Source organism: Balaenoptera acutorostrata, chromosome 2 (assembly GCF_949987535.1).
Source record: "Balaenoptera acutorostrata chromosome 2, mBalAcu1.1, whole genome shotgun sequence".
Classification (NCBI taxonomy): Eukaryota; Metazoa; Chordata; class Mammalia; order Artiodactyla; family Balaenopteridae; genus Balaenoptera; species Balaenoptera acutorostrata.
Window position 1 is genome coordinate 102,055,327 of NC_080065.1, and position 25,078 is coordinate 102,080,404.

Below are 25,078 nucleotides of genomic sequence, written 5' to 3' on the forward strand. Positions count from 1 at the left end.
ACCATTGATCTATTTGTTTATCTTTATGCTAATACCCTACTATCTTACTGCACTGACTAGAACTTCCAGTCTAGTATTGAATAGAAATGATGAAAACAGACATTTTTATCTTGTTCCTGATCTTGGGGGGAAAGCATGCAGTCTTTTGTCATCAAGTATGATGTTATCTGTAAGGTTTTTGTAGATGCCCTTCATAAGATTCAAGAAGTTTCTTTCTTTTTTCAGGTTCTTGGGAGTTTTTAATCAGGCATGGATGTTGGAATTTGTCAAATGCTTTTTTTTTTTTCTCCTGTTGAGATGATCATATGGTTTTTCTGCTTTTACTCTGTTAATATGGCTAAATAGATTGATGGCTTTGTTTGATGTTAAATCAACTTTGCATTCCCAGGGAAAGAACCATATGGTCATGATGTGTTATATTTTTTATATATTATTAGATTTGATCTGTTAAAATTTTTGTTAAGAATTTTTGTACCTATGTTTACAAAAGATACTGGTTTTTAGTTTCTTTTAATGTTTTTGGGTTTTTTGTTTTATCGTTGTTTTTTTTCGTGTGTGTGTGTGTGTTTTGTTTTTTTTTTTTTAAACAAATGCTGGCCTTACAGAGTGAGTTGGAAAATGTTCTCTCCTTTTTAATTGTTTGGAAGAATTTGTGTAGAATCAGTATTATTTCTTGTTTAAGTGTTTGGTAGAATTCACCAGAGAAGTTATCTGGGCCTGGAGTTTTTAAATCTACAACTTCAGTTTCTTGAACAGATATAGGGCAGTTCAGGTTTTCTGTTTCTTGAGTGAGCTTTTGGTAGTCCATACCTTACAAGAAATTTGTCTGCTTCATTTCCGTTGTCATATTTATTGGTGTAAAGTTATGCATAATATTCCCTTATCCTTTTAATATACAGTAGAATCTATGGTGATATTACCTCTCATTTCTCTGCTATAATCTTGAAAACAAAATTATTTCTTAATATTTATATTCCCTAATACTTTGGGTATTGGTGTCATTTTATATTCATCTGATTGCTTCCCATTTCCTTCTAGTATGCCTTTGATAGTCTTTAGATCTCATCTTCATGTTTGTTTTATTATATCATTAGAGTAGTGCTGAAGTACTCCAGGCATACAGCTTTATATTGTAGAAAGTCTTAGTAACTGAAAACAACTAATGAGACCTGGAGTACAGCTTTTCTATAGACCTGTTCTGTGACACTGAGCTCATTCCACCCTTGAAGTCTTATTTACTAATAATGTAAAATGAGAGTTGATAGTTTTAAACATGCTGCTGCTTTAACTGAAATAGTAGTAGAATCCTGGAGTTAGTCTGTTAGTACTTTTCCTTTCTTCACTCCTAAGGGAAGCTTTGTGGAACCCAGACACTATTCAGATCAGTTTGCACATAAAATTTCTTTTTTAAAAAATTGTGGTAAAATATATGTATAAAATTTATCAGTTTAATCATTTTAAGTATACAGTGACATTAAGTACATTCACATGGTTGTGCAACCATCACTACCATCTGTCCCCAGAACTTTTTCAACTCCCTAAACTGAAACTCTTTACCCATTAAACAGTAGTTCTCCATTTCTGCCACTCCTCCCCCCAGCCCCAGCCAATTACCATTTTACTTTCTGTCTATGAATTTTACTACCCTAGGTACCTATATAAGTGGAATCGTACAATATGTGTACTTTTCTGACTGGCTTATTTCATTTAGTGTAACACCTTCAAGGTTCATCCATTTCATAGCATGTTTCAGAATTTCCTTTCTCTTCAAGGTTAAATAATATTCCATTATGTATATATAGCATTTCGTTTATCCATTCAGCTATTAATAGGCATTTGGGTTGTATCAATCTTTTGACTGTTGTGGGTAGTACTGCTGTGAACATTGGTATACAAATATCTGTTACAGGCTCTGCTTTCAGTTCTTTGTGTATTTACCTTGAAGTGGAATTGCTGGCTCATATGGTAATTATTTGTTTACTTTTTTTTTTTAATTTTTGAATTTTATTTTATTTATTTTTTTATACAGCAGGTTCTTATTAGTCATCAATTTTATGCACATCAGTGTATACATGTCAACCCCAATCTCCCTGTTTACTTTTTTTCTCTGCTTAATCTCATAAAAACTCATTTAGCATTCATATTTGGATTCTTTTCCCTTATTTATCCAGCCCAATCACATTTTTTTTTTCCAATCACATAAGCATGACTTGAAACCTTATATTAAGAAGACCTTTAAGACCATATTCATGGTGATTTTTTTTTTAACATCTTTATTGGAGTATAAGTGCTCTACAATGGTGTGTTAGTTTCTGCTCTACAACAAAGTGAATCAGCTATACACACACACATCTCCCCACATCTCCCCCCTCCTGCGTCTCCCTCCCTCCCACCCTGCCCATCCCACGCCCCCAGGTGGCCACAAAGCACTGAGCTGATCTCCCTGTGCTATGTGGCTGCTTCCCACTAGCTATCTGTTTTACATTTGGTAGTGTATATATGTCCATGCCACTCTCTCACTTCGTCCCAGCTTACCCTTCCCCCTCCCCATATCCTGAAGTCCATTCTCCAGTAGGTCTCCGTCTTTATTCCCATCTTGCCCCTAGGTCCTCCATGACCATTTTCTGTTTGTTTGTTTTAGATTCCATATATATGTGTTAGCATACGGTATTTGTTTTTCTCATTCTGACTTCACTCTGTATGACAGACTCGAGGACCATCCACCTCACTACAAATAACTCAGTTTCGTTTCCTTTTATGGCTGAGTAATATTCCATTGTATATATGTGCCACATCTTCTTTATCCATTCATCTGTTGATGGACACTTAGGTTGCTTCCATGTCCTGGCTATTGTAAATAGAGCTGCAATGAACATAGTGGTACAAGAATCTTTTTGAATTATGGTTTTCTCAGGGTATATGCCCAGTAGTGGGATTGCTGGGTCGTATGGTAGTTCTATTTGTAGTTTTTTAAGGAACCTCCATACTGTTCTCCATAGTGGCTGTATCACTTTACATTCCCAACAAAGTGCAAGAGGGTTCTCTTTTCTCCACACCCTCTCCAGCATTTATTGTTTGTAGATTTTTTAATGATGGCCATTCTGACTGGTGTGAGATGATATCTCATTGTAGTTTTGATTTGCATTTCTCTAATGATTAGTGATATTGAGCATCCTTTCATGTGTTTGTTGGCAATCTGTATATCTTCTTTGGAGAAATGTCTATTTAGTTCTTCTGCCCATTTTTGGATTGGGTTGTTTGTTTTTTTAATATTGAGCTGCATGAGCTGCTTGTAAATTTTGGAGATTAATCCTTTGTCAGTTGCTTCATTTGCAAATATTTTCTCCCATTCTGAGGGTTGTCTTTTCATCTTGTTTATGGTTTCCTTTGCTGTGCAAAAGCTTTTAAGCTTCATTAGGTCCCATTTGTTTATTTTTGTTTTTATTTTCATTTCTCTAGGAGGTGGGTCAAAAAGGATCTTGCTGTGATTTATGTCATAGAGTGTTCTGCCTATCTTTTCCTCTAAGAGTTTGATAGTGTCTGGCCTTACATTTAGGTCTTTAATCCATTTGGAATTGATTTTTGTGTATGGTGTTAGGGAGTGTTCTAATTTCATTCTTTTACATGTAGCTGTCCAGTTTTCCCAACACCACTTATTGAAGAGGCTGTCTTTTCCCCACTGTATATTCTTGCCTCCTTTATCAAAGATAAGGTGACCATATGTGTGTGGGTTTATCTCTGGGCTTTCTATCCTGTTCCATTGATCTATATTTCTGTTTTTGTGCCAGTACCATACTGTCTTGATTACTGTAGCTTTGTAGTATAGTCTGAAGTCAGGGAGCCTGATTCCTCCAACTCTGTTTTTCTTTCTCAAGATTGCTTTGGCTATTCGGGGTCTTTTCTGTTTCCATACAAATTGTGAAATTTTTTGTTCTAGTTCTGTGAAAAATGCCAGTGGCAGTTTGATAGGGATTGCATTGAATCTTTAGATTGCTTTGGGTAGTATAGTCATTTTCACAACGTTGATTCTTCCTATCTGAGAACATGGTATATCTCTCCACCTGTTTGTATCAACTTTAATTTCTTTCATCAGTGTCTTATAATTTTCTGCATACAGGTCTTTTGTCTCCTTACGTAGGTTTATTCCTAGATATTTTATTCTTTTTGTTGCCATGGTAAATGGGAGTGTTTTCTTAATTTCACTTTCAGATTTTTCATCATTAGTGTATAGGAATGCAAGAGATTTCTGTGCATTAATTTTGTATCCTGCTACTTTACCAAATTCATTGATTAGCTCTAGTAGTTTTCTGGTAGCATCTTTAGGACTCTTTATGTATAGTATCATGTCATCTGCAAACAGTAACAGCTTTACTTCTTCTTTTCCGATTTGGATCCCTTTTATTTCTTTGTCTTCTCTGATTGCTGTGGCTAAAACTTCCAAAACTATGTTGAATAATAGTGGTGAGAGTGGTCAACCTTGTCTTGTTCCTGATCTTAGTGGAAATGGTTTCAGTTTTTCACCATTGAGGATGATGTTGGCTGTGGGTTTGTCATATATGGCCTTTATTATGTTGAGGTAAGTTCCCTCCATGCCTACTTTCTGGAGGGCTTTTATCATAAATGGGTGTTGAATTTTGTCGAAAGCTTTCTCTGCATCTATTGAGACGATCATATGGTTTTTCTCCTTCAGTTTGTTAATATTGTGTATCACATTGATTGATTTGCGTATATTGAAGAATCCTTGCATTCCTGGGATAAACCCCACTTGATCATGGTGTATGATCCTTTTAATATGCTGTTGATTCTGTTTGCTAGTATTTTGTTGAGGATTTTTGCATCTATGTTCATCAGTGATATTGGCCTGTAGTTTTCTTTCTTTGTGACATTTTTGTCTGGTTTTGGTATCAGGGTGATGGTGGCCTTGTAGAATGAGTTTGGCAGTGTTTCTCCCTCTGCTATATTTTGGAAGAGTTTGAGAAAGATAGGTGTTAGCTCTTCTCTAAATGTTTGATAGAATTCGCCTGTGAAGCCGTGTGTTCCTGGGCTTTCGTTTGTTGGAAGATTTTTAATCACAGTTTCAGTTTCAGTGCTTGTGATTGGTCTGTTCATATTTTCTGTTTCTTCCTGGTTCAGTCTCGGAAGGTTGAGCATTTCTAAGAATTTGTCCATTTCTTCCAAGTTGTACATTTTCTTGGCATATAGTTGCTTGTAGTAATCTCTTATGATCCTTTGTATTTCTGCAGTGTCAGTTGTTACTTCTCCTTTTTCATTTCTAATTCTATTGATTTGAGTCTTCTCCCTTTTTTTCTTTATGAGTCTGGCTAATGGTTTATCAATTTTGTTTATCTTCTCAAAGAACCAGCTTTTAGTTATATTGATCTTTGCTGTCGTTTCCTTCATTTCTTTTTCATTTATTTCTGATCTGATCTTTATGATTTCTTTCATTCTGCTAACTTTGGGGGTTTTTTGTTCTTCTTTCTCTAATTCCTTTAGGTGTAAGGTTAGGTTGTTTATTTGAGATGTTTCTTGTTTCTTAAGGTGGGATTGTATTGCTATAAACTTCCCTCTTAGAACTGCTTTTGCTGTATCCCATAGGTTTTGGGTCGTCGTGTTTTCGTTGTCCTTTGTTTCTAGGTATTTTTTCATTTCCTCTTTGATTTCTTTAGTGATCTCTTGGTTATTAAGTAGCGTATTGTTTAACCTCCATGTGTTCGTATTTTTTACAGATTTTTTCCTGTAATTGATATCTAGTCTCATAGCGTTGTGGTCGGAAAAGATACTTGATACAATTTCAGTTTTCTTAAATTTACCAAGGCTTGATTTGTGACCCAAGATATGATCTATCCTGGAGAATGTTCCATGAGCACTTGAGAAGAAAGTGTATTCTGTTGTTTTTGGATGGAATGTCCTATAAATATCAATTAAGTCCATCTTGTTTAATGTAGCATTTAAAGCTTGTGTTTCCTTATTTATTTTCATTTTGGATGATCTGTCCATTGGTGAAAGTGGGTGTTAAAGTCCCCTACTATGATTGTGTTACTGTCGATTTCCCCTTTTATGGCTGTTAGTATTTGCCTTATGTATTGAGGTGCTCCTATGTTGGGTGCATAGATATTTACAATTGTTACATCTTCTTCGATTGATCCCTTGATCATTATGTAGTGTCCTTCTTTGTCACGTCATAAGTCTTTGTTTTAAAGTCTATTTTGTCTGATATGAGAATTGTTACTCCAGCTTTCTTTTGATTTCCATTTTCATGGAATATATTTTTCTGTCCCCTCACTTTCAGTCTGTATGTGTCCCTAGGTCTGAAGTGGGTCTCTTGTAGACAGCATATATACGGGTCTTGTTTTTGTATCCATTCAGCCAGTCTATGTCTTTTGGTTGGAGCATTTAATCCATTTACATTTAAGGTAATTATCAATATGTATGTTCCTATTACCATTTTCTTAATTGTTTTGGGTTTGTTATTGTAGGTCTTTTCCTTCTCTTGTGTTTCCTGCCTAGAGAAGTTACTTTAACATTTGTTGTAGAGCTGGTTTGGTAGGGCTGAATTCTCTCAGCTTTTGCTTGGCTGTAAAGGTTTTAATTTCTCCGTCAAATCTGAATGAGATGCTTGCTGGGTAGAGTAATCTTGGTTGTAGGTTTTTCCCCTTCATCACTTTAAATATGTCCTGCCACTCCCTTCTGGCTTGCAGAGTTTCTGCTGAAAGATCAGCTGTTAACCTTATGGGGATTCCCTTGTGTGTTATTTGTTGTTTTTCCCTTGCTGCTTTTAATATTTTTCTTCTGTATTTAATTTTTTTTTTTTTCTGTATTTAATTTTTGATAGTTTGATTAATATGTGTCTTGGTGTGTTTCTCCTTGGATTTATCCTGTATGGGACTCTCTGTGCTTCCAGGACTTGATTAACTATTTCCTTTCCCATATTAGGGAAGTTTTCAATTATAATCTCTTCAAATATTTTCTCAGTCCATTTCTTTTTCTCTTCTTCTTCTGGGACCCCTGTAATTCGAATGTTGGTGCGTTTAATGTTGTCCCAGAGGTCTCTGAGACTGTCGTCAATTCTTTTCGTTGTTTTTTCTTTATTCTGCTCTGCAGTAGTTATTTCCACTATTTTATCTTCCAGGTCACTTATCCGTTCTTCTGCCTCAGTTATTCTGCTATTGATCCCTTCTAGAGAATTTTTAATTTCATTTATTTTGTTGTTCATCACAGTTTGTTTGCTCTTTAGTTCTTCTAGGTCCTTGTTAAACGTTTCTTGTATTTCCTCCATCTACTTCCAAGATTTTGGATCATCTTTACTATCATTATTCTGAATTATTTTTCAGGTAGACTGCCTATTTCCTCTTCAGTTGTTAGGTCTGGTGGGTTTTTACCTTCCTCCTTCATCTTCTGTGTGTTTCTCTGTCTTCTCATTTTGCTTAGCTTACTGTGTTTGGGGTCTCCTTTTCGCAGGCTGCAGGTTCGTTGTTCCTGTTGTTTTTGGTGTCTGCCCCCAGTGGCTAAGGTTGGTTCAGTGGGTTGTGTAGGCTTCCTGGTGGAGGGGAGTAATGCCTGTGTTATGGTGGATGAGGCTGAATCTTGTCTTTCTGGTGGGCAGGTCCACGTCTGGTGGTGTGTTTTGGGGTGTCTGTGGCCTCATTATGATTATCGGCAGCCTCTCTGGTAATGGGTTGTGTTGTGTTCCTGTCTTGCTAGTTGTTTGGCATAGGGTGTCCAGCACTGTAGCTTACTGGTTGTTGAGAGGAGCTGGGTCTTAGCGTTGAGATGGAGATCTCTGGGAGATTTTTGCCGTTTGATAATACGTGGAGCTGGGAGGTCTCTTGCGGACCAGTGTCCTGAACTCGGCTCTCCCACCTCAGAGGCACAGCCCTGACGCCTGGCTGGAGCACCTGGAGCCTGTCATCCACACGGCTCAGAATAAAAGTGAGAAAAAAAAGAAAAAAAGAAAGAATAAAATAAAGTTTTTAAAATACAAAATAATTATTAAAAAAATTTTTTAAAGGAATTAAGAAAAAGAAAGAAAGAAGAGAGCTACGAAACCAAGAAAACAAATCCACTAGTGATAACAAGCACTAAGAACTATACTAAAAAAAAAAAAAAAAGTACAGACTGAACCCTAAAACAAATGGTAAAAGCAAAGCTATACAGACAAAATCACACACAGAAGCATACGCATACACTCTCACAAAAAGAGAAAAAGGGGAAAATATATATATATATTGTTGCTCCCGAAGTCTATCTCCTCAATTTGGGATGATTCGTTGTCTATTCAAGTGTTCCACAGATGCAGGGTACATCAAGTTGATTGTGGAGATTTAATGCACTGCTCCTGAGGCTGCTGGGAGAGATTTCCCTTTCTCTTCTTTGTTCGCACAGCTCCTGGGGTTCAGCTTTGGATTTGGTCCCGCCTCTGCGTGTAGGTCGCCTGAGGGCATCTGTTCTTGGCTCAGACAGGACTGGGTTAAAGGAGCAGCTGATTCGGGGGCTCTGGCTCACTCAGGCCAGGGGGAGGATGGGGTACGGAGTGCGGGGTGAGCCTGTGGCAGCTGAGCCTGGCGTGACGTTGCATCAGCCTGAGGCGCGCCGTGTGTTCTCCCAGGGAAGTTGTCCCTTATCACGGGGCCCTGGTAGTGGCGGGCTGCACAGGCTCCCGGGAGCGGAGGTGTGGAGAGTGACCTGTGCCTGCACACAGGCTTCTTGGTGGCCGCAGCAGCAGCCTTAGCATCTCATGCCTGTCTCTGGGGTCCGTGCTGATAGCCTCAGCTCACGCCGGTCTCTGGAGCTCCTTTAAGTGGCGCTCTGAATCCCCTCTCCTCGCACACCAGGAAACAAAGAGGCAAGAAAAAGTCTCTTCCCTCTTCGGCAGCTCCAGACTTTTTCCCGGACTGCCTTCCGGCTAGCCGTGGTGCACTAACCCTTTCAGGCTGTGTTCACGCAACCAACCCCAGTCCTCTCCCTGGGATCTGACCTCTGAAGCCCGAGCCTGCGCTCCCAGCCCCCGTCCGCCCCAGCAGGTGAGCAGACAAACCTCTCGGGCTGGTGAGTGCTGGTCGGCACCAATCCTCTGTGCAGGGATCTCTCTGCTTTGTCCTCCGCAACCCCGTTGCTGCGTTCTCCTCCGTGGCTCTGAAGCTTCCCCCGTCCGCCACCTGCAGTCTCCGCCCGCGAAGGGCCTTCCTAGTGTGTGGAAACCTTTCCTCCTTCACAGCTCCCTCCCACTGGTGCAGGTCCCATCCCTATTCTTTTGTCTCTGTTTTTTCTTTTTTCTTTTGCCCTACCCAGGTATGTGGGGAGTTTCTTGCCTTTTTGGAGGTCTGAGGTCTTCTGCCAGCGTTCAGTAGGTGTTCTGTAGAAGTTGTTCCACATGCAGATGTATTTCTGATGTATTTGTGGGGAGAAAGGTGATCTCCATGTCTTACTCCTCCACCATCTTGAAGCTCCTCTCCCCATTGTGATTTTTTTTACTCTGATTTTATGTCATATGACTTTCAGTGTTTGTAGCACATGTGAGTTATGTATTTTTATTTGCCTGTTTCATGTCCCCAGTTCCTTTCTTTCCCAGCTTAGATTCCATGATCCATCATTATGATCAGTCCCTTGCAAACCTCAGCATTTTTGCCCTGTTCTCTCTACACTGTACTTGCCTTGAAAATTCCCAAACCTGTTTAAACCTAGCTCTCTGTCTACTCTGTGTCTGCACCCAAATAGCTGAACATGGATGAAGAAAAAGCACAAATCATGGGGACTTGCCTTATTTAAAATTTATAGCCACAATCCCAAATTAAACTATTCCACCATCATAATTGTTTCTTCATTCTCTTTTCCATTCTCCCCACTTTTTCCCTCTTACCTCAAACTTCCAGTATTTCTTTACTACTTTCTATGGATGACCTTGTTTTGCTGTCAAAATAAGTACAGTCAGCAGAGATTTTAGCCCACCATATTGTCCCACCACCAAATCTAACTTCTGCTCTATGTACAGATGTTTTGTTCTGCCTTCTCTCACAGTAGATGTCACTGTCACTCTTTTATCCAAAGCCAAATCTTCCACCTGTGCACTGATCCTGTCTGCTCTTACCTCCCCAAGGACTTTGCTTCAGTATTTATTCATCTCACCTCCATGATAAATTTTTACCTCTCAAATTATTCTCAACATAAGCAAATATACTTTATTGTCTTACTTTAAAATGAAAACCAAAAAATCTACCTTTGAGAATCTATTGCCTGATTTCACTAAGCCTTTACCTGGGAAAATTCAATTACAGAGTTGCCTGTAAAGTCATTCAAGAAGACTTAAAGAGTAGTATTGCAAATACCATGTAGGAACTACCCAGCTTCAGAAATAAAACATTATCAACTCAGTGGAATGCCCCTGTGAACCTTCCCCAGTGGGCTTCCTACCCTGTTCACCAGATGTCACATGTTTCTCTAACCTAGTTAAGTATTATCTCCAGCCCTCTCCACTGAGATTGTCCTATAGTGTATGTCTACACTAGTTTCAGTAGTCAATTCTCTCTCTTTTTAAATTCAACTTTTCAGTATTCTTTGGTAGTGTTGATTCCAGCTACTTTTTTGAAACTCTTTATTTCACTTGGTTCCCATAACATCATCTTTGATTATTAAGTTCATAGTTGGAGAATGTTTCTTGTTCTTTCAGTTTATTCAGTGTCAGTATTTATCTTTCCCATTGCTGTTTCACACTCCTGAAATGACCAGTCTTTTTTTCCCTATCTTTGGAATGTTGGGTGCTCCAGGACTTAGTTCTCTAGCGTTTTCTCTTTCTATCTTTACTTTCTCTTTGGGTTATCTGATGGCTTAAATATCATCTATTGGCTGATAATTCTTAATTCTCTCCAGCCCTGCTCACTTCATGAAGTCCAGACTTGCATATATAATCTAGTAGTTACCTCCCCCTCAATGTCAAAACATAGAATTTTCTGTCTTCCCCTAATCCCAACCTAAACCTATTCTTTCCTTCACTTTTGTCTCAGTATCATTTTTTGAGAATGGTCTGAAAACTGGGAGTCACCCTTGCTTCCTCTCTTTTTCTCACTACTGCAGTCTCAACCCATTGGCAAAATTTATCCTAATGCTAACCACTTAATCAGTGCCACCATTCCTACTCCCCTAATCAAATACACCACTGCCTCTTAACTTCAGCTACTGTAGTTGCCTCTTAACTAGTTTCCTGGCAACCAGTCTCACGCCCTTTATGTTTTGCCCCACAGCATCCAGAATTATCAAAACCCTCCAGTGGTTTTCTAACCTTAAAATAAAATCTGAATTCTTTATTATGGCTTTTAAGGCCCTGTGCAAACTAAACTCTGCCTACTTCTCCAAATTCATCTCCTACAACTTATGATTGTTCTCAAAATTAAATATGCATAAACTCTTGATGCCAAACACCATTCCTCCTACCCCACCCCACCCCTTTTAATTGATTCTCATGCAGGTCTTCTTGGGACCACACTATTAAGAAACAATGTTTTAGTAAATCTAGATAATGAAAGGACAGGAATGTATTCCCACACTGAAGAAGCTTTTTTGAAGTTCATGCTTTCCTCTCCGTGAGTGTAAAGTTCGAAGAAGTGCTGCCGGTGAAACTGAAATTTTCCACCCACCCATTCATTACCAGCAAATAGCATATCCCTCTATTCCATGGAAATATCATTTGTCTTTATTTCCATTTTCTTCAAAACCCAGTAGTGGACACTTAGTGTACTTTAGATACCAGGCAGGTAGGTGGTTAAGTTGGGATTTTGGTCATGAAATTACAGAATTTGACTTAGACATTCTTACTGGATGATGGGCCTCAACCAGAACTAAGACTTTATTTAGAAAAGAAGTTAACCCTCAAATCAACCAAAATGCTGGTACGAGCAGTGAAATTCTTTCGTGTTTGTTATCCAGTTGCATTTAAGATTAGAGTATATTTGACATCTTTACATCCAGTGGCTATAAGTTTTGATTGCATATGGTTATTTTGGTTTGATTATATTATGTCCCTTTCAACTTTGCAAATGAACTGTCATCTTAGTTGCCATTTTTAAAAATACTGCTCACCCTACTCAGTTCTGTGGTCAAACAGTGGATGGGGATTGGTGATATTTTATCTAAATTTTCCAGGAAGTTAATTTGTTTTCTGATTTCAAATTAATAACTTCTGCACTGCACAATGAGTTGTGAAACATTTTATAATAATTCATTTTAAAGGTTGATGGTTAGGGAGGATAAAATAAAATGAAACAAAATAGTACATTAAGTAACATCTCCAACTCTTAACAATTGCCTCTTCATTTTACCTCTGTTTATTTTAGTAAATGTTGATTTTATACAGTACTCTCTTCTGAGTTGAAAGGTGTATATGCCTTCTGTGGGGTAAGCAAAACGTCAAATATATTTCCCTTGTCTAAAGTATATTGAATTATGGTTTATTCAGCTATTAAAATGATTACTGACTTGGGCAAATTACTATGCCTTTCCGGATTTCAGGTTTCTTTTATAAATTAAAAGTTATTTTAGACAAAGAGTCAGTAAAATGTATTCAGCTGGCTGTGTCCTACTTGTTTTTCTGTAGGCCATGAGCTAAGAATGGTTTTTATATTTTTGAAAGGTTGTTTTAAAAAAGAATATGCAACATAATTCTTTACTGGTCTGCAAAACCTAAGATATTTACCTTCTGACCTTTTAATATTAAAATATTTAAAATATTATCAAAGGATTATAATACTAAGAAACGCAGTAAACTTATCTTAACGTTAATAATTAGAATGTCTTAAAGTTAACTTATTGCAGCTTAAGAACATAAGCAGTTAATGAAGTTGTATATCAATTATCTTTTTATATGTGAAAAAGCAAATTTGAAAAGATGTAAATTCCTCTTGCCAAATTTTGTTTTAGAAATAAGTAACATGTAAAATAATACCTTTGGATTTGAAATATCTGAAAAGTTTCTTAATTTATGCAAGTATTAAATGAAAGACACATATATTATGTTTTTTCATTTACTAAAATCACTGTATTTTTGTATTTTCTTTCCCTCCATTTAGATAGAAGCAGATTCGGGATATCCTGGAGGTAAAGCAAGAATTATTCATAAGGAATCTGATATCATTACTGCCTTTGCTGTTAATAAAGTAAGTACATAGACATTTTTCTTTTCTTTGATTAAGTATTCATAGTTGGAGAATGTCTCCTGTTCTGTCAGTTTATTCAGTAGCAGTGTTTCCCTTTCCCAGAGCTACTTTCTACTTAAATTGCAATGTGAGTAAATTTTTTATTTTATAAAATGATTATATTGTTTGATAATTTATTTGATCTTGGATGTATAACAGATAAAATGTTTTATTACTACACAGAGGTCTCAAGTATTTATATATGCAGTTGCCTTTAGAATTTATTTATTTTATTTTATTTTTTATTTTTATTTTTTGGCATGCGGGATCTTAGTTCCCCGACCAGGGATCGAACCCATGCCCCTTGCAGTGGAAGCACAGAATATTAACCACTGGACCGTCAGGGAAGTCCCCTGCCTTTAGAATTTATACAACACATGCAGCTAATCCAAAGAAAATGTTGCCTGTTTTCTTTATATGAATATGTTGAATGTGGTTCTTCGTATAGATCAAAATTAAGCTTATATGTGACTCACAGAAATTCTCCCTCTTTGACTTTCAGCTATAATAGCTGCCCAACTAGAGTTTTCTTTGTATTCCTTAGCTTTCTTACTCAATATCCTCCTTAGAGGTGTCTATAAGCTACTTACAGAAGAGGTAGCCTTAGGTACAGTGGTCCAAGGTTGAAATTTATCTTAGTCATTTTCCCCTCTTATCTTCCCTAATTGCCTCACTGCAAAATGTATAGGGACTTCTAGTTGATTCTTCATCTTCCTATGCTATGTCTGTCTTTTTTTTTGCCCACACCATGCGGCTTGTGGGATCTTAGTTCTCTGACAAGGGATTGAACCCACACCCTCAGCAGTGAAAGCGCAGAGTCTTACCCACTGGACCACTGGGGAATTCCCTATATCTGTCTTTTCTTTGATTTCACCTAGATAGATCCTTTGTCATTCTGTCCTCATCTTTCCCTGTGTTCTTCATCTCATATTCCTCAAAGACTCTCCCTAACAGTGACTAGTTCTGTTCATAGCAGGCAAGTTTGGGATTAGCCCCTTAGCCAGGCAGTTCTCATGATGTAATATCTATATAATATGATATATACATATTATACAATACAAATATAAAATTATTATCTACACTCAACAAGTAACTTCCTTCCCCTGAAGAAAATAAGATTTTAATATTTTGTGCTATAAAACAAACTAGCTTTTTTCTCTTACTTGGATGTATTATATAAGTAACTAGTAATGAACAGTCATCCACATATACAAAGTTTCCTGTTGACTCTGTAAGAGTGTACTTGTTTAATTTTTATTTCTCCAGATATACTGTTTTTACATCTTTGCTAAATTTGTAGCTAAGAAATATCCTTTGCTTTAAATTGCAGTAATTTAGAATGCTGATGAGATTGAACTTTTCCCTGTTTGTTTAGTTGTGAATTATCTGTGTCAGGAACTGTGAAGGATCTGAGATTTTCCCCTGCATTCAATCGAACAAGTTAGCTTTCACAGTTTAATGGATACTGTTAGAAGACGCAAGACCAGAGACAAAGGACAGTTTATTACTAATAGCAAAAACTAGAATGTTAGCATTTTTGCTCTGGTTCCCTGAGGTACAGTTCCCACAAAGTGACAGCAAGAAGGCCAATGATACCCAAATCTTTTCTAATGTACATTAAGCATATCTGCCTTTTGATCTGGAAGGAGAGACTATAGCTATATAGACATCCTGGCAATAATACTGTAAAACAAAGGCAGTCATTGACTAACTCACAAGACATGCAAAAGTGGAGAGTCCCATGGAGAATTACCTTCCAACAGTCTAGTTAATATCCTTTTCCCACATATCTCTGGGGTCTCAGTTTTTTCTTATTAGTTTGTATGTAGCATTTTACATAATGGAAATACTAATCCTGTTTTCTTTTTGCTGTCAATATCTTTCCATTTTCTGTTTTAGAGATACATGTTTTAGATTTGTAGATGTTTAAAATTTTCTATCATTTAATCTGACCAAGTTTTCATTTATGATTTTTTCTGACATACTTCCCTCGCTCTTCTTCACCTCTTCTTTGTGACCTTTTCCCAAATTCTGTTTGTCTTGCCTAAGATTGAAAGGCTTTAGGTGAAAGTGATACCATCTTATTTGAATAATTCACCATTATTTCTTTAGTTTGGAGTTCCTTATCTCCCTTACCTTTCTTTACCTCGCAGGGCTCCTATATTGTTCAACATCTCACTCCACATTTATGAACTGTGCAAACCTTAGGGAGATTGTACCATTCTAGTAGACTAGAGAGACAGTGCTGGGAGAAGAAATGAAGTGGCACATGCATTTCCATTTATAGCTGGCTTTCTGTTGGATGCTCTGGAATTCTTAGAATATAAACATATCTCCAAGCTCAAGCTGATGATTATTTCACTCAAAGTTATTTATTAAAATTAATTTAAAATATTTATTTGTGAAAATACTATTTATTCTGTACCTTAAAGTTATCATTTCTAGAGGCTGTTTTGTAGTCTCCATTTTCAAAAGTAGCGCATATACACGTTATGCTTTTTTATTTAAAAAGTACTGTATGATTTATTTTTCAGGCAAATAGAAACTGCATAGCAATTGCTTCAAGCCATGACGTTCAAGAACTAGATGTTTCTGGAATTCTGGCTACACAGATCTATACTTGGGTAGATGATGATATAGAAATGGAAACCAAAGGGTACCCTTATACTTTGTTTTTAATTTGGTGACATTGCAGTATGAATAATGACATCCACAGAACTATACCTTTTAATGATTTTTTAAAGGAATAGTCCTAGATTGTAAGCAAAGTGGAAATTGATATGCTAAAGAGTAAAGAAGGGGTAGCTGGAGCTTTAAAGAAGGGAATCGAGGGTTAGAAGAGAATAGGTGAAGGGATCTGAAATTGTTCACGTACGAAATTATTGTGAGTTGAGAGTTAAGAGCTGAAAAAAATTAATTTTAAAGGGAAATACAAAGTCATATGTTAGAGCTTTCAGGTATAACAGAAGAAATAAAGAACTGATGGGTTGCTTTCATTCTGGCTGATATTCCTTTGTAGGTCAGAAGATTTCTTGGTTATACATGCTCGTGATGATTTAACAGCTGTGCAGGGTACAACCCCATACACACATAGCAATCCTGGTACTCCAATTAACATGCCATGGCTTGGTAGTACACAGACTGGCAGAGGAGCATCAGTGGTATGTAAAGTTAAAAATATTTGTGTATAAATGTCCTGTTTTTCTCTCTAACTTAAAAGATGATATAAATATTTTTTTAATTTTTAAAATTTTTTTGTTGAGTTGTTGCTGTACAATATTATGTTACAGCTGTACAATATAATGAGTCACAGTTTTTAAAGGTTATGCTCCATTTATAGTTATTGTAAAATATTGGCTTGTATTCCCCGTGTTGTACAATATATCCTTGTAGCTTATTTTACCCATAATAGTTTGTACGTCTCAATTCCCTATCCCTATAACGCCCCTCCCTTCTCCTCTCTCCCCACTGGTAACTACTAGTTTGTTCTCTATGTCTGTGAGTCTGCTTCTTTTTTGTTATATTCACTAGTTTGTTGTATTTTTTAGATTCCACATATCATACAGTATTTGTCTTTCTCTGACTTATTTCACTTAGCATAATGCCCTCCAAGTCCATCCATGTTGTTGCAAATGGCAAGATTTCATTCTTTATCACAGCTGAGTAGTATTCCAGTGTGTGTGTGTGTGTGTGTGTGTGTGTATCACATCTTCTGTTTCCATTCGTCTGTTAATGGACACTTAGGCTGCTTTCATATCTTGGCAATTGTAAACAACACTACTATGAACATTGGGGTGCATGTATCTTTTTGAATTAGTGTTTTTGTTCTTGTTTTTGACATATACCCAGGAGTGGAACTGCTGAGTCATATGGTAGTTCTATTTTTAACTTTTTGAGAAACCTCCATACTGTTTTCCACAATGGCTGTACCAATTTATTTACCACCAACAGTGTACAAGGGTTCCCTTTTCTCCACATCCTCGCCAACATTTGTTATTTGTGTTCTTTTTGATGGTAGCCATTCTGACAGGTGTGAGGTGATATCTCATTGTGGTTTTGATTTACATTTCCCTGATGATTAGCAGTGTTGAGCATCTTTTCATGTATCTATAGGCCATCTGCATTTCCTCCTTGGAAAAAGAAACCACTCATTCTTCTTAATTACTCATGGAAAGATTACAAAAAGTGGTCATTTTCTAGGCCAAAAAGCAAGTCTCAATACATTTCACAGCACTGGTATGATACAGCCCCCATTCTCTGCTCCTTTAGACAGGAGGGTTCTCACCAAATATATTTTTTTTAATTCCTAATTTTTTTTTTCTAATTTTTTTTAATAAGTCATATGTGTTGGAAATTATAAATTTTGATTTGAAGAATAATATGTTTTCATTTGAAAAGGATAAAAATTATTTTAAATAAATAATTGAAAATACAAAGAGCTGTATTTTAAGTAATAATATTTGGAACTTACTGGTCCAAATTAGGCCTCAGCAAACTACGGCCTATGGGTCAAATCCTGCCTACTACCTGTTGTGTCGACAACACGCTAAGAATGGTGTTTGTATTTTTCAGCCGTTGAAAAAAAATCAAAAGAAGAATGGTATTCTGTGACACATGAAAATTATATGAAATTCAGATTTTATTGTCTATAAATAAAGTTTTATTGGAACATAGCCACACTCATTTTTTTGAATATTTTGTTTATGGATGCTGTCACACTACAGTGGTAGGATTGAGTATCTGAGCAGAGACTATATGCCCATAGAGTCCAAAACATTTATTATCTAATTCTTTACGAAAAAGGTTTGCCAACCCCTAGTCTAGATAATATTTTTAAATGGTTATCAACTAACAACTGTTAGTTGATGCTGAGACAAATAAATTTTTCTTTTTTTGAACAAATAAAAACAATATACATTTTTTTTAATTTAAGCAAAATATAATATGCAGATGAACTAAAACAGAATTTTTCTGTAGTAATGGAGGATCTTCTTGAGCCCTGATTACCTAAGATGTGATCCATGTTTATACCCACATGAGATTCCTTTGTTGACACTTAGGGTATAGGAATTGATACACAGAACCAAAGAAACCCAGCACCAGCAATTCTTTCCATGGCTTTCTAGGTGGTAGGTGGTTTTTGTAAGGCTAATTATTTAAATAAAGGCTCAGTCATCTTTAATAATACCTGATAATATTTTATACTTAATGCAGTTCCTTTATCACTCATATAACCTTATTATTGTTTGAGATATCTGTTGTAGCTGTTGTAATTACTCCTACTTACCATTCTTTAGATGAAGCTTGAGATCCAGAAAGGTCAAGGAATTTAACTCAGGTCACTATCTCAAATTTGTGGGAGAGTTTGTGTTAAAGCCCTCCATTCCCCTTCACTCATTGATTTCAGGTAGGAGTGTTTTAAGTATTAAGAATTTGAAAAGCAATCTAGTGATTATTCAAAAGAAAAGACTTGGTCATTAATAGTTAAATTTTTTCCAATTGACAGATACATTAAAATTCATTTGTAAAACCTACTGATATTATTATCTTTTAAAGAACTTGAAGAGAATATACAAAATATACAAAAAGAAATAATAATCACTTTTTCCAACTCCACTTTCAGAGAATAGGTTACAATTCTTCCTGTAACAGCTTTCTTTCTGGTCTCTCTGCTTCTATATTGCTCCCTCTGTTTTGTACACAGCAGGCAGAGTTGCTCTTTTCTAAAACATCATTCAGGTTATCACTCCCATGCTTAAAACTTTAAGATTTCCCAGTACAGCTTTAAAACAGGTCCTTAACATGGCCTCTAAGGCCCTATGTGATTTAAACTCTGCCAGCGTCTGCAGCAGCATCTCCCTTGTTTCCACACCTGATTCTCTCTGCTCTAGTCACAGTGGCCTTCTTTCTGTCACTTGAGCACATCAAGCTCAGAGCCTTTACCTTGTTTTCTGCTTGAAATACTCTTCTTCTGTTTACCATTCAGATCTCAACTCAAATTCCCAGAGATTTCCCTTGCTTCCTTAGCAAAGGTATCTGCTCCTCCCTACGCTACTGCCAGCCACACTGTTATCTCATTTGATCGTCATATTATCCCATTTTATCATCTCATCATCAGTTTGGAAATTATTCATTATTGGGTTGTCTTTTTTTATACCCTCTGCAATGCAAGCTCTTTGAGAGATTATGTTATGCCTGCCTTATATATTGATGATCTCTAAGTAGAATGGCTCTTAACATTTAGTAGGTGCTCAGAAAATATTTGTTTATTCTCCAGATTATTATAATATGGAAATTTACCTCTGTTATTCCTCTTAGGACTGGATTTTCTTCCTATTTAAATGTTAAAAGGACATCTTTTTTAGTTGGGGTCATTGTGGTTTGTAAACATAAGTATTGGGATTATCGCATTCCATCCTCAGGGAAAAGACACCAATATAATAAGGTGGTTCCTTTTTATATGGATCTTCTAAAATGATTAATGATTTCTTTCCCTTATAATATTCTACATATGCTTTCAGAATCTTATTTAACTTTCTTTTATTTTTTTACTCATGATTTTCCTTTGATAACTCTTACCAGAAAAAAAATGATAATTAAAAGAAAGAACAGGAATCTTTAGACTTTTTCTAAATTAAGAGGGGCAAGGGATTTAAACATGAAGTTTACTAAACAGAAGTAACATTCAGAAGGTAGTTTTTTGTGTGTAGAGGATTTGATCAAATATTTTCTTAATCCTATTATTTTATTAAATTATGAATGCTAATGAAAAGGAATACTAGTTATGACCAATTTCTGCTGTTCTGGAGTATAACTGCAACCATATATATCTTTCAGTGTTTCTATCCCTCACTGGTTCTGCTGGCCTAGTTCCTTCCCTCCCTACCAAATCCCCACTTTACTTACAGCTTTAGGCTAATTGAATAATTTAAAATCCAGAAGAAGAATAACAACAAAATGTACATGAGACTGGTGCTACAAACTTAGGATAACCTATAACTATAGTTACAGTTATAAGTAGGAAATAGTCTATAAATTAAAATTATCCCTTTAATTTCACGTATTTAGTTTACTCTTATTTGACAGGCTATGTAAATCATTCAAAGCATAATTTTAAAATGGGTAAATAAATAGTTCCAAACTATCAGTTAAAAATTTATACAGTTTTCTGTTTACCTCTTTTTTTTTTTTTTTTTTCACATGCTTCTGCCTGTCTTTTTAACCTTATACTATTCAGGATTGTTCCAATAAATTTAATGGGATAAGAAAAGAATTGGCAAGAAAGGAGGTAAGACTAAATTCTTGAGGTGAATTTGTTCTTAGATACTAGGTAATGATGCAGAAAATGTATGTACACTTAAATGTTAGAGAGCTGAGCTATTAAATTTCATTTCTGTTACCTTGTTTAGTATTTTTAGCACCCATTACGATAGTTATGGAATCATGTAAAAATGAATAAATGTTATTTGAATTTCCTGTCACAATTTAAATTTTTAATACTACTTTTTATTGTAACTGTAAAAGAATGATTTTTCTATGTTAACAGATGATTAAGAAAGCCATTAATAATGTCAGAAGAATGACTTCTCATCCAACTCTTCCTTACTGTAAGTTGATAATAATTAGCCATTATTTTAAGGAATTTAAAGGAAACTTTTAGTTTCAATTGAAAGATAGTCAACACTTACTTTATTTTTTTGTAGGGAATGTTTGCTAGCAAGTAAAATCACTTCAAAATTGGATAAAAATAGAAAAAGTGATTTTCCTGAATTAATAGAGAAGGCTAACTTAACATGTAAATTTTTAGCATTTTGACTGAATATTTGTGTTATCACATTTTATTTTCGAACATTTCTGGACTCTGCACAATGTTAAATTGTAGTTGATAATTATTGTTTTAATAATTGGATCACTGCCTTTTTTTATTACATAGAACAGAACCATATCTGGGTCACTTGTAGCCTCCTCCTAATCAGTTTGTATTTTATTAATATTTTGTCAGTTTGTCTTTTATCAGATACACTAATAGTAAGTATAGGAAATGGTTATTACTACATTCTTACATTCTAAGGCAGGATATATTTATTTTTAGTTAATCTTCCTAGGAATCTCAAAAGTTTTTCTTACTTTAACAAAGATTTAATGGGGAATTTATTGGAAGTATTGAAGCAGAGAAAAAATAATAGAGACAACTTTAAAATTAACTGGTGGGTTGGAATCAGTATTCATATTGGCATGTGTGTATTCCACGTTTTTTTAAATATAATTTTTAAGTAGTGCCCTTCATCAAATTGTCCTACTACACAGTAACAAAAATAGTGAAAATAGTGCATGTTAATTAAAAGGTACTCATGTCCCTCCAATTTAATAACCTATAAAAAAAATTGTACCACCTTTTTTATGAGAGATGTTTTGATAAAATAGGAGTGGCAAAACCAGTGTTCTTTTCTACCTAATTATAATAAGTGCTGTAAGCATCTATTATCAAAGTTGTTTACCAATGTCTAATAAAAGGGTTGAAGAGAACCATATATTTAAGATGAAGAGGGTAACTTCTGTTACTTATGCTAGAGGTATAAAATAATATTGAAAATTAGCTCTATACAATAGGGTTTAGAAGTTTCCTGAAATATTGAAGGGATTTCATTATTTCTCAGTCCCAAAGCATGTATCATGACAGGTGACTAGTTTATAAATAGGCTCTACCTCAAGCCCATAAATTTAAAGAAAATAATCCCGAGCTTCAAAGGCAATTAATGGACTTATTTTCAGAGTTATTAGGTAATATCATGTAACTTCTGTCTTGCGGTAAGTACTTTCTCCGTTCAGAGAAGAACTACTGTAACTGGCAGATAAGAGACTTGAAAAATTAAATGCTAATTAAATTAATCACTGAAATTTTTTTACAGTATATTTTTTCATGTCATGAACAAGTCTCACAGATAGTAATTTAGTTCAACAATAGGCTCCTTTCATGTACTGGAGATGTTTTGAAACAAGTTTTTTTAAAATTTTACACTGAATTACAGATACCTCAAAATAGTTCCTTCCTTCCTTTGGAGTAGATTTTTTTTAAATCTTAGTCATTGTAAACCAAAACTTTTGGACTTCTACTCCAGGGAAGTTTTTTAGAAGTTAATCTAATAGGTTGAACTGAAATAGAAATGTAAGTCTTAAAAGGAAAGCCCCATTTCAAAAACAAAAAATGAATATATTAAGATTTTTAAGGTTGCATTTAACTCTTTCCTTACATGTATATGATGTAACAGACTTTACTTACTAATAAGGAATATTTGCTTAGACAACCTGGTTTATAGGAACGTTTGTGTTTTTTTTGTTTTTTAAAGAATTAATTTTTGGCTGCATTGGGTCTTCATTGCTGCACACGGGCTTTCTCTAGTTGTGGCGAGCGGGGGCTACTCTTCGTCGCGGTGCACGGGCTTCTCATTGCAATGGCTTCTCTTGTTGCAGAGCACGGGCTCTAGGCACGCGGGCTTCAGTAGTTGTGGTGCACGGGCTCAGTAGTTGTGGCACGCGGGCTCTAGAGAGCAGGCTCAGTAGTTATGGCGCACGGGCTTAGTTGCTCTGAGACATGGGGCATCTTCCCAGACCAGGGCTCGAACCCGTGTCCCCTGCATTGGCAGGCAGATTCTCAACCACTGCGCCACCAGGGAAGCCCCATTTTTGCCATTTAAATTACAGTGTATCTTGGTGTGGACCTCTTTGGGTTAATCCTGTTTGGGACTCCCTGTGCTTCCTGGAACTGGATGTCTGTTTCCTTCTCTCAGCTTAGGAAAGTTTTCAGCTATTATTTCTTCAGATAAAGTCTCTGTTCCTTTCTCTCTCCTACCTCTAGGACCCTTATAATGTGAATGTTCCTACTCTTGATGTTGTCCCAGAGGTGTCTTAAAGTATCCTCATTTAAAAATGTCTCTTTTCTGTTCACCTTCAGTGATTTCCACTACTCTGTCCTCCAATTCACTGAGCTGTTCCTCTGTATCATCTGATCTACTGTTGATTCCTTCTAGTGTATTTTTATTTCAGTTATTGTGTTCTTTAGCTCTGTTTGGTTCTTCTTCATATTTTCTTTTTGTTAAATTTATCACTGTGTTTCTCTATTCTTCACCTGAGTTCATGAAGCATCTTTATGATCATTACCTTGAACGTTTTATTGGGTAGACTGCTTATCTCCACTTCATTTAGTTCTTTTTCTGATGTTTGTCTTGTTTATTCATTTGGAATATATTTCTTTGTCTCCTCATTTTGCCTAATTCTCTGTTTATTTCTATGTATTCAGTAGATTGGTTATGCTTCCCAATCTTGGAGAAGTGGCCATATTAGAGACATCCTATGGGGCCTAGCAGCACGTTCCCCTCTGGTCTTCAGAGATATATGCTTTAGGGGTACCCTTATGTGGGCTGTGTGGGCCCTTCTTTATGGTGGGGCTGACTATTGTGGGTGTGCTAGTAGACGGGGTTTGACCACCACCCGCCCCCAGCCAGGTTGGCTGCCAGGCTCACCTTGTGCAGCAGATGCTGACCTGCTGGTGGGTGGGGATAGGTCTCAGCATGGCTGGCTGTGTGGCCTTGTGGGTCCTGGGGCCAGTGTTGGCTCTCTGATGGTCAGGGCTGGGTCCCTTGTAGGCTGGCTGTGGGGCCGAGGAGGGTCGGGGCTGGTGCCAGCCCACTGGCACTGGGTGGGCCGGTAAGCCCCTGGTGCTAATAAGCTAGCAGGAGGACTCCAAAGTGGTGCTTACCAGTACCAGTGTCCTCATGGTGGAATGAGCTCCCCAAAATGGCTGCCACCAGTGTTTATGTCCCCAGGGGGAGTCCCACTAGCCTCTTGCCTCTTTGGGAGGCTCTCCAAGATCAGCAAGTGGGTCTGACCCAAATTCCTTTCAAATGACTGCTTCTGCACAGGGATTTAGAGTATGTGAAATTTTGCATGTGCCCTTTAAGCTATTTACCAGAGCCCTCTGGCTCTCCCATATACAAGTTCTGCTGGCCTGCAAAGCCAGGTGTTCTGGGAGCTCATCTTCCCAGTGCAGGAACCCCTGGCTGGGGAGCCCCATGTGGGGTTTGGAACTCTTGCTCCTTGGAGAGAACCTCTGTAGTTGTGGTTATCCTTCCAGTTGTGGGTCACTTACCCCAGGGGTATGGCTCCTGAGTTTACTACATCTCCACTCCTCCTACCCATCTCATTGTGATTTTTTTTTTTAACTTATTTATTTTTGGCTGCATTGGGTCTTCATTGCTGCGTGCGGGCTTTCTCTACTTGCAGTGAGTGGGGGCTACTCTTTGTTGTGGTGCGTGGGCTTCTCATTGCGGTGGCTTCTCTTGTTGCAGAGCACAGGCTCTAGGCACACGGGCTTCAGTAGTTGTGGCATGTGGGCTTCAGTAGTTGTGGCTCATGGGCTCTAGAGCACAGTCTCAGTAGTTGTGGCTCACGGGCCCAGTTGCTCCGCGGCATGTGGGATCTTCCCAGACCAGGGCTCGAACCCGTGTCCCCTGCATTGGCAGGCGGATTCTCAACCACTGCGCCACCAGGGAAGTCATGGAACCTTTGTTTTTTTAAGTTTTAGTTTATAAGGCTTTAAGAGAGTTTCATTTTACATGTGAGCTACTAATAATTAGGGATTTTTTTCAAATAAATTAAATAAAACCATAAATAATAGAAAAATTTGAGTGGTTTTTAAATGCATCTAGTCCAATTTATTTTTTTAATTAAGCTAAGCAGGACTATAGAGGAGAGGGGGGATAGAATTAACATGCCTAGTCTCAAGAAATTCTACCCACCCTTCCATCCCAGCCCAGTGTTAAAACATGTCAAAACAGTTGAAGCTCCTTTATTTTAATTACTTGGAAATGAATGAGGGAAAGTTGACTAATGTATGACCA

At 36.8% G+C, this 25,078-nt stretch overlaps 1 protein-coding gene across 4 annotated transcripts in view; it reads left to right on the top strand.

Moving 5' to 3' along the window:
• DMXL1 (Dmx like 1) overlaps window positions 1-25,078 on the top strand; it is a 133,643-nt gene that overhangs the window by 89,636 nt on the left and 18,929 nt on the right. For all 4 annotated transcript variants that reach the window (XM_007180964.2, XM_007180965.2, XM_007180966.2 and 1 more), the window contains 4 exons: window positions 13,056-13,142; window positions 15,716-15,837; window positions 16,201-16,342; window positions 20,728-20,788. In XM_007180964.2, the coding sequence (XP_007181026.2) occupies window positions 13,056-13,142; window positions 15,716-15,837; window positions 16,201-16,342; window positions 20,728-20,788 (412 nt within the window). The remainder of the gene's footprint in view (window positions 1-13,055; window positions 13,143-15,715; window positions 15,838-16,200; window positions 16,343-20,727; window positions 20,789-25,078) is intronic.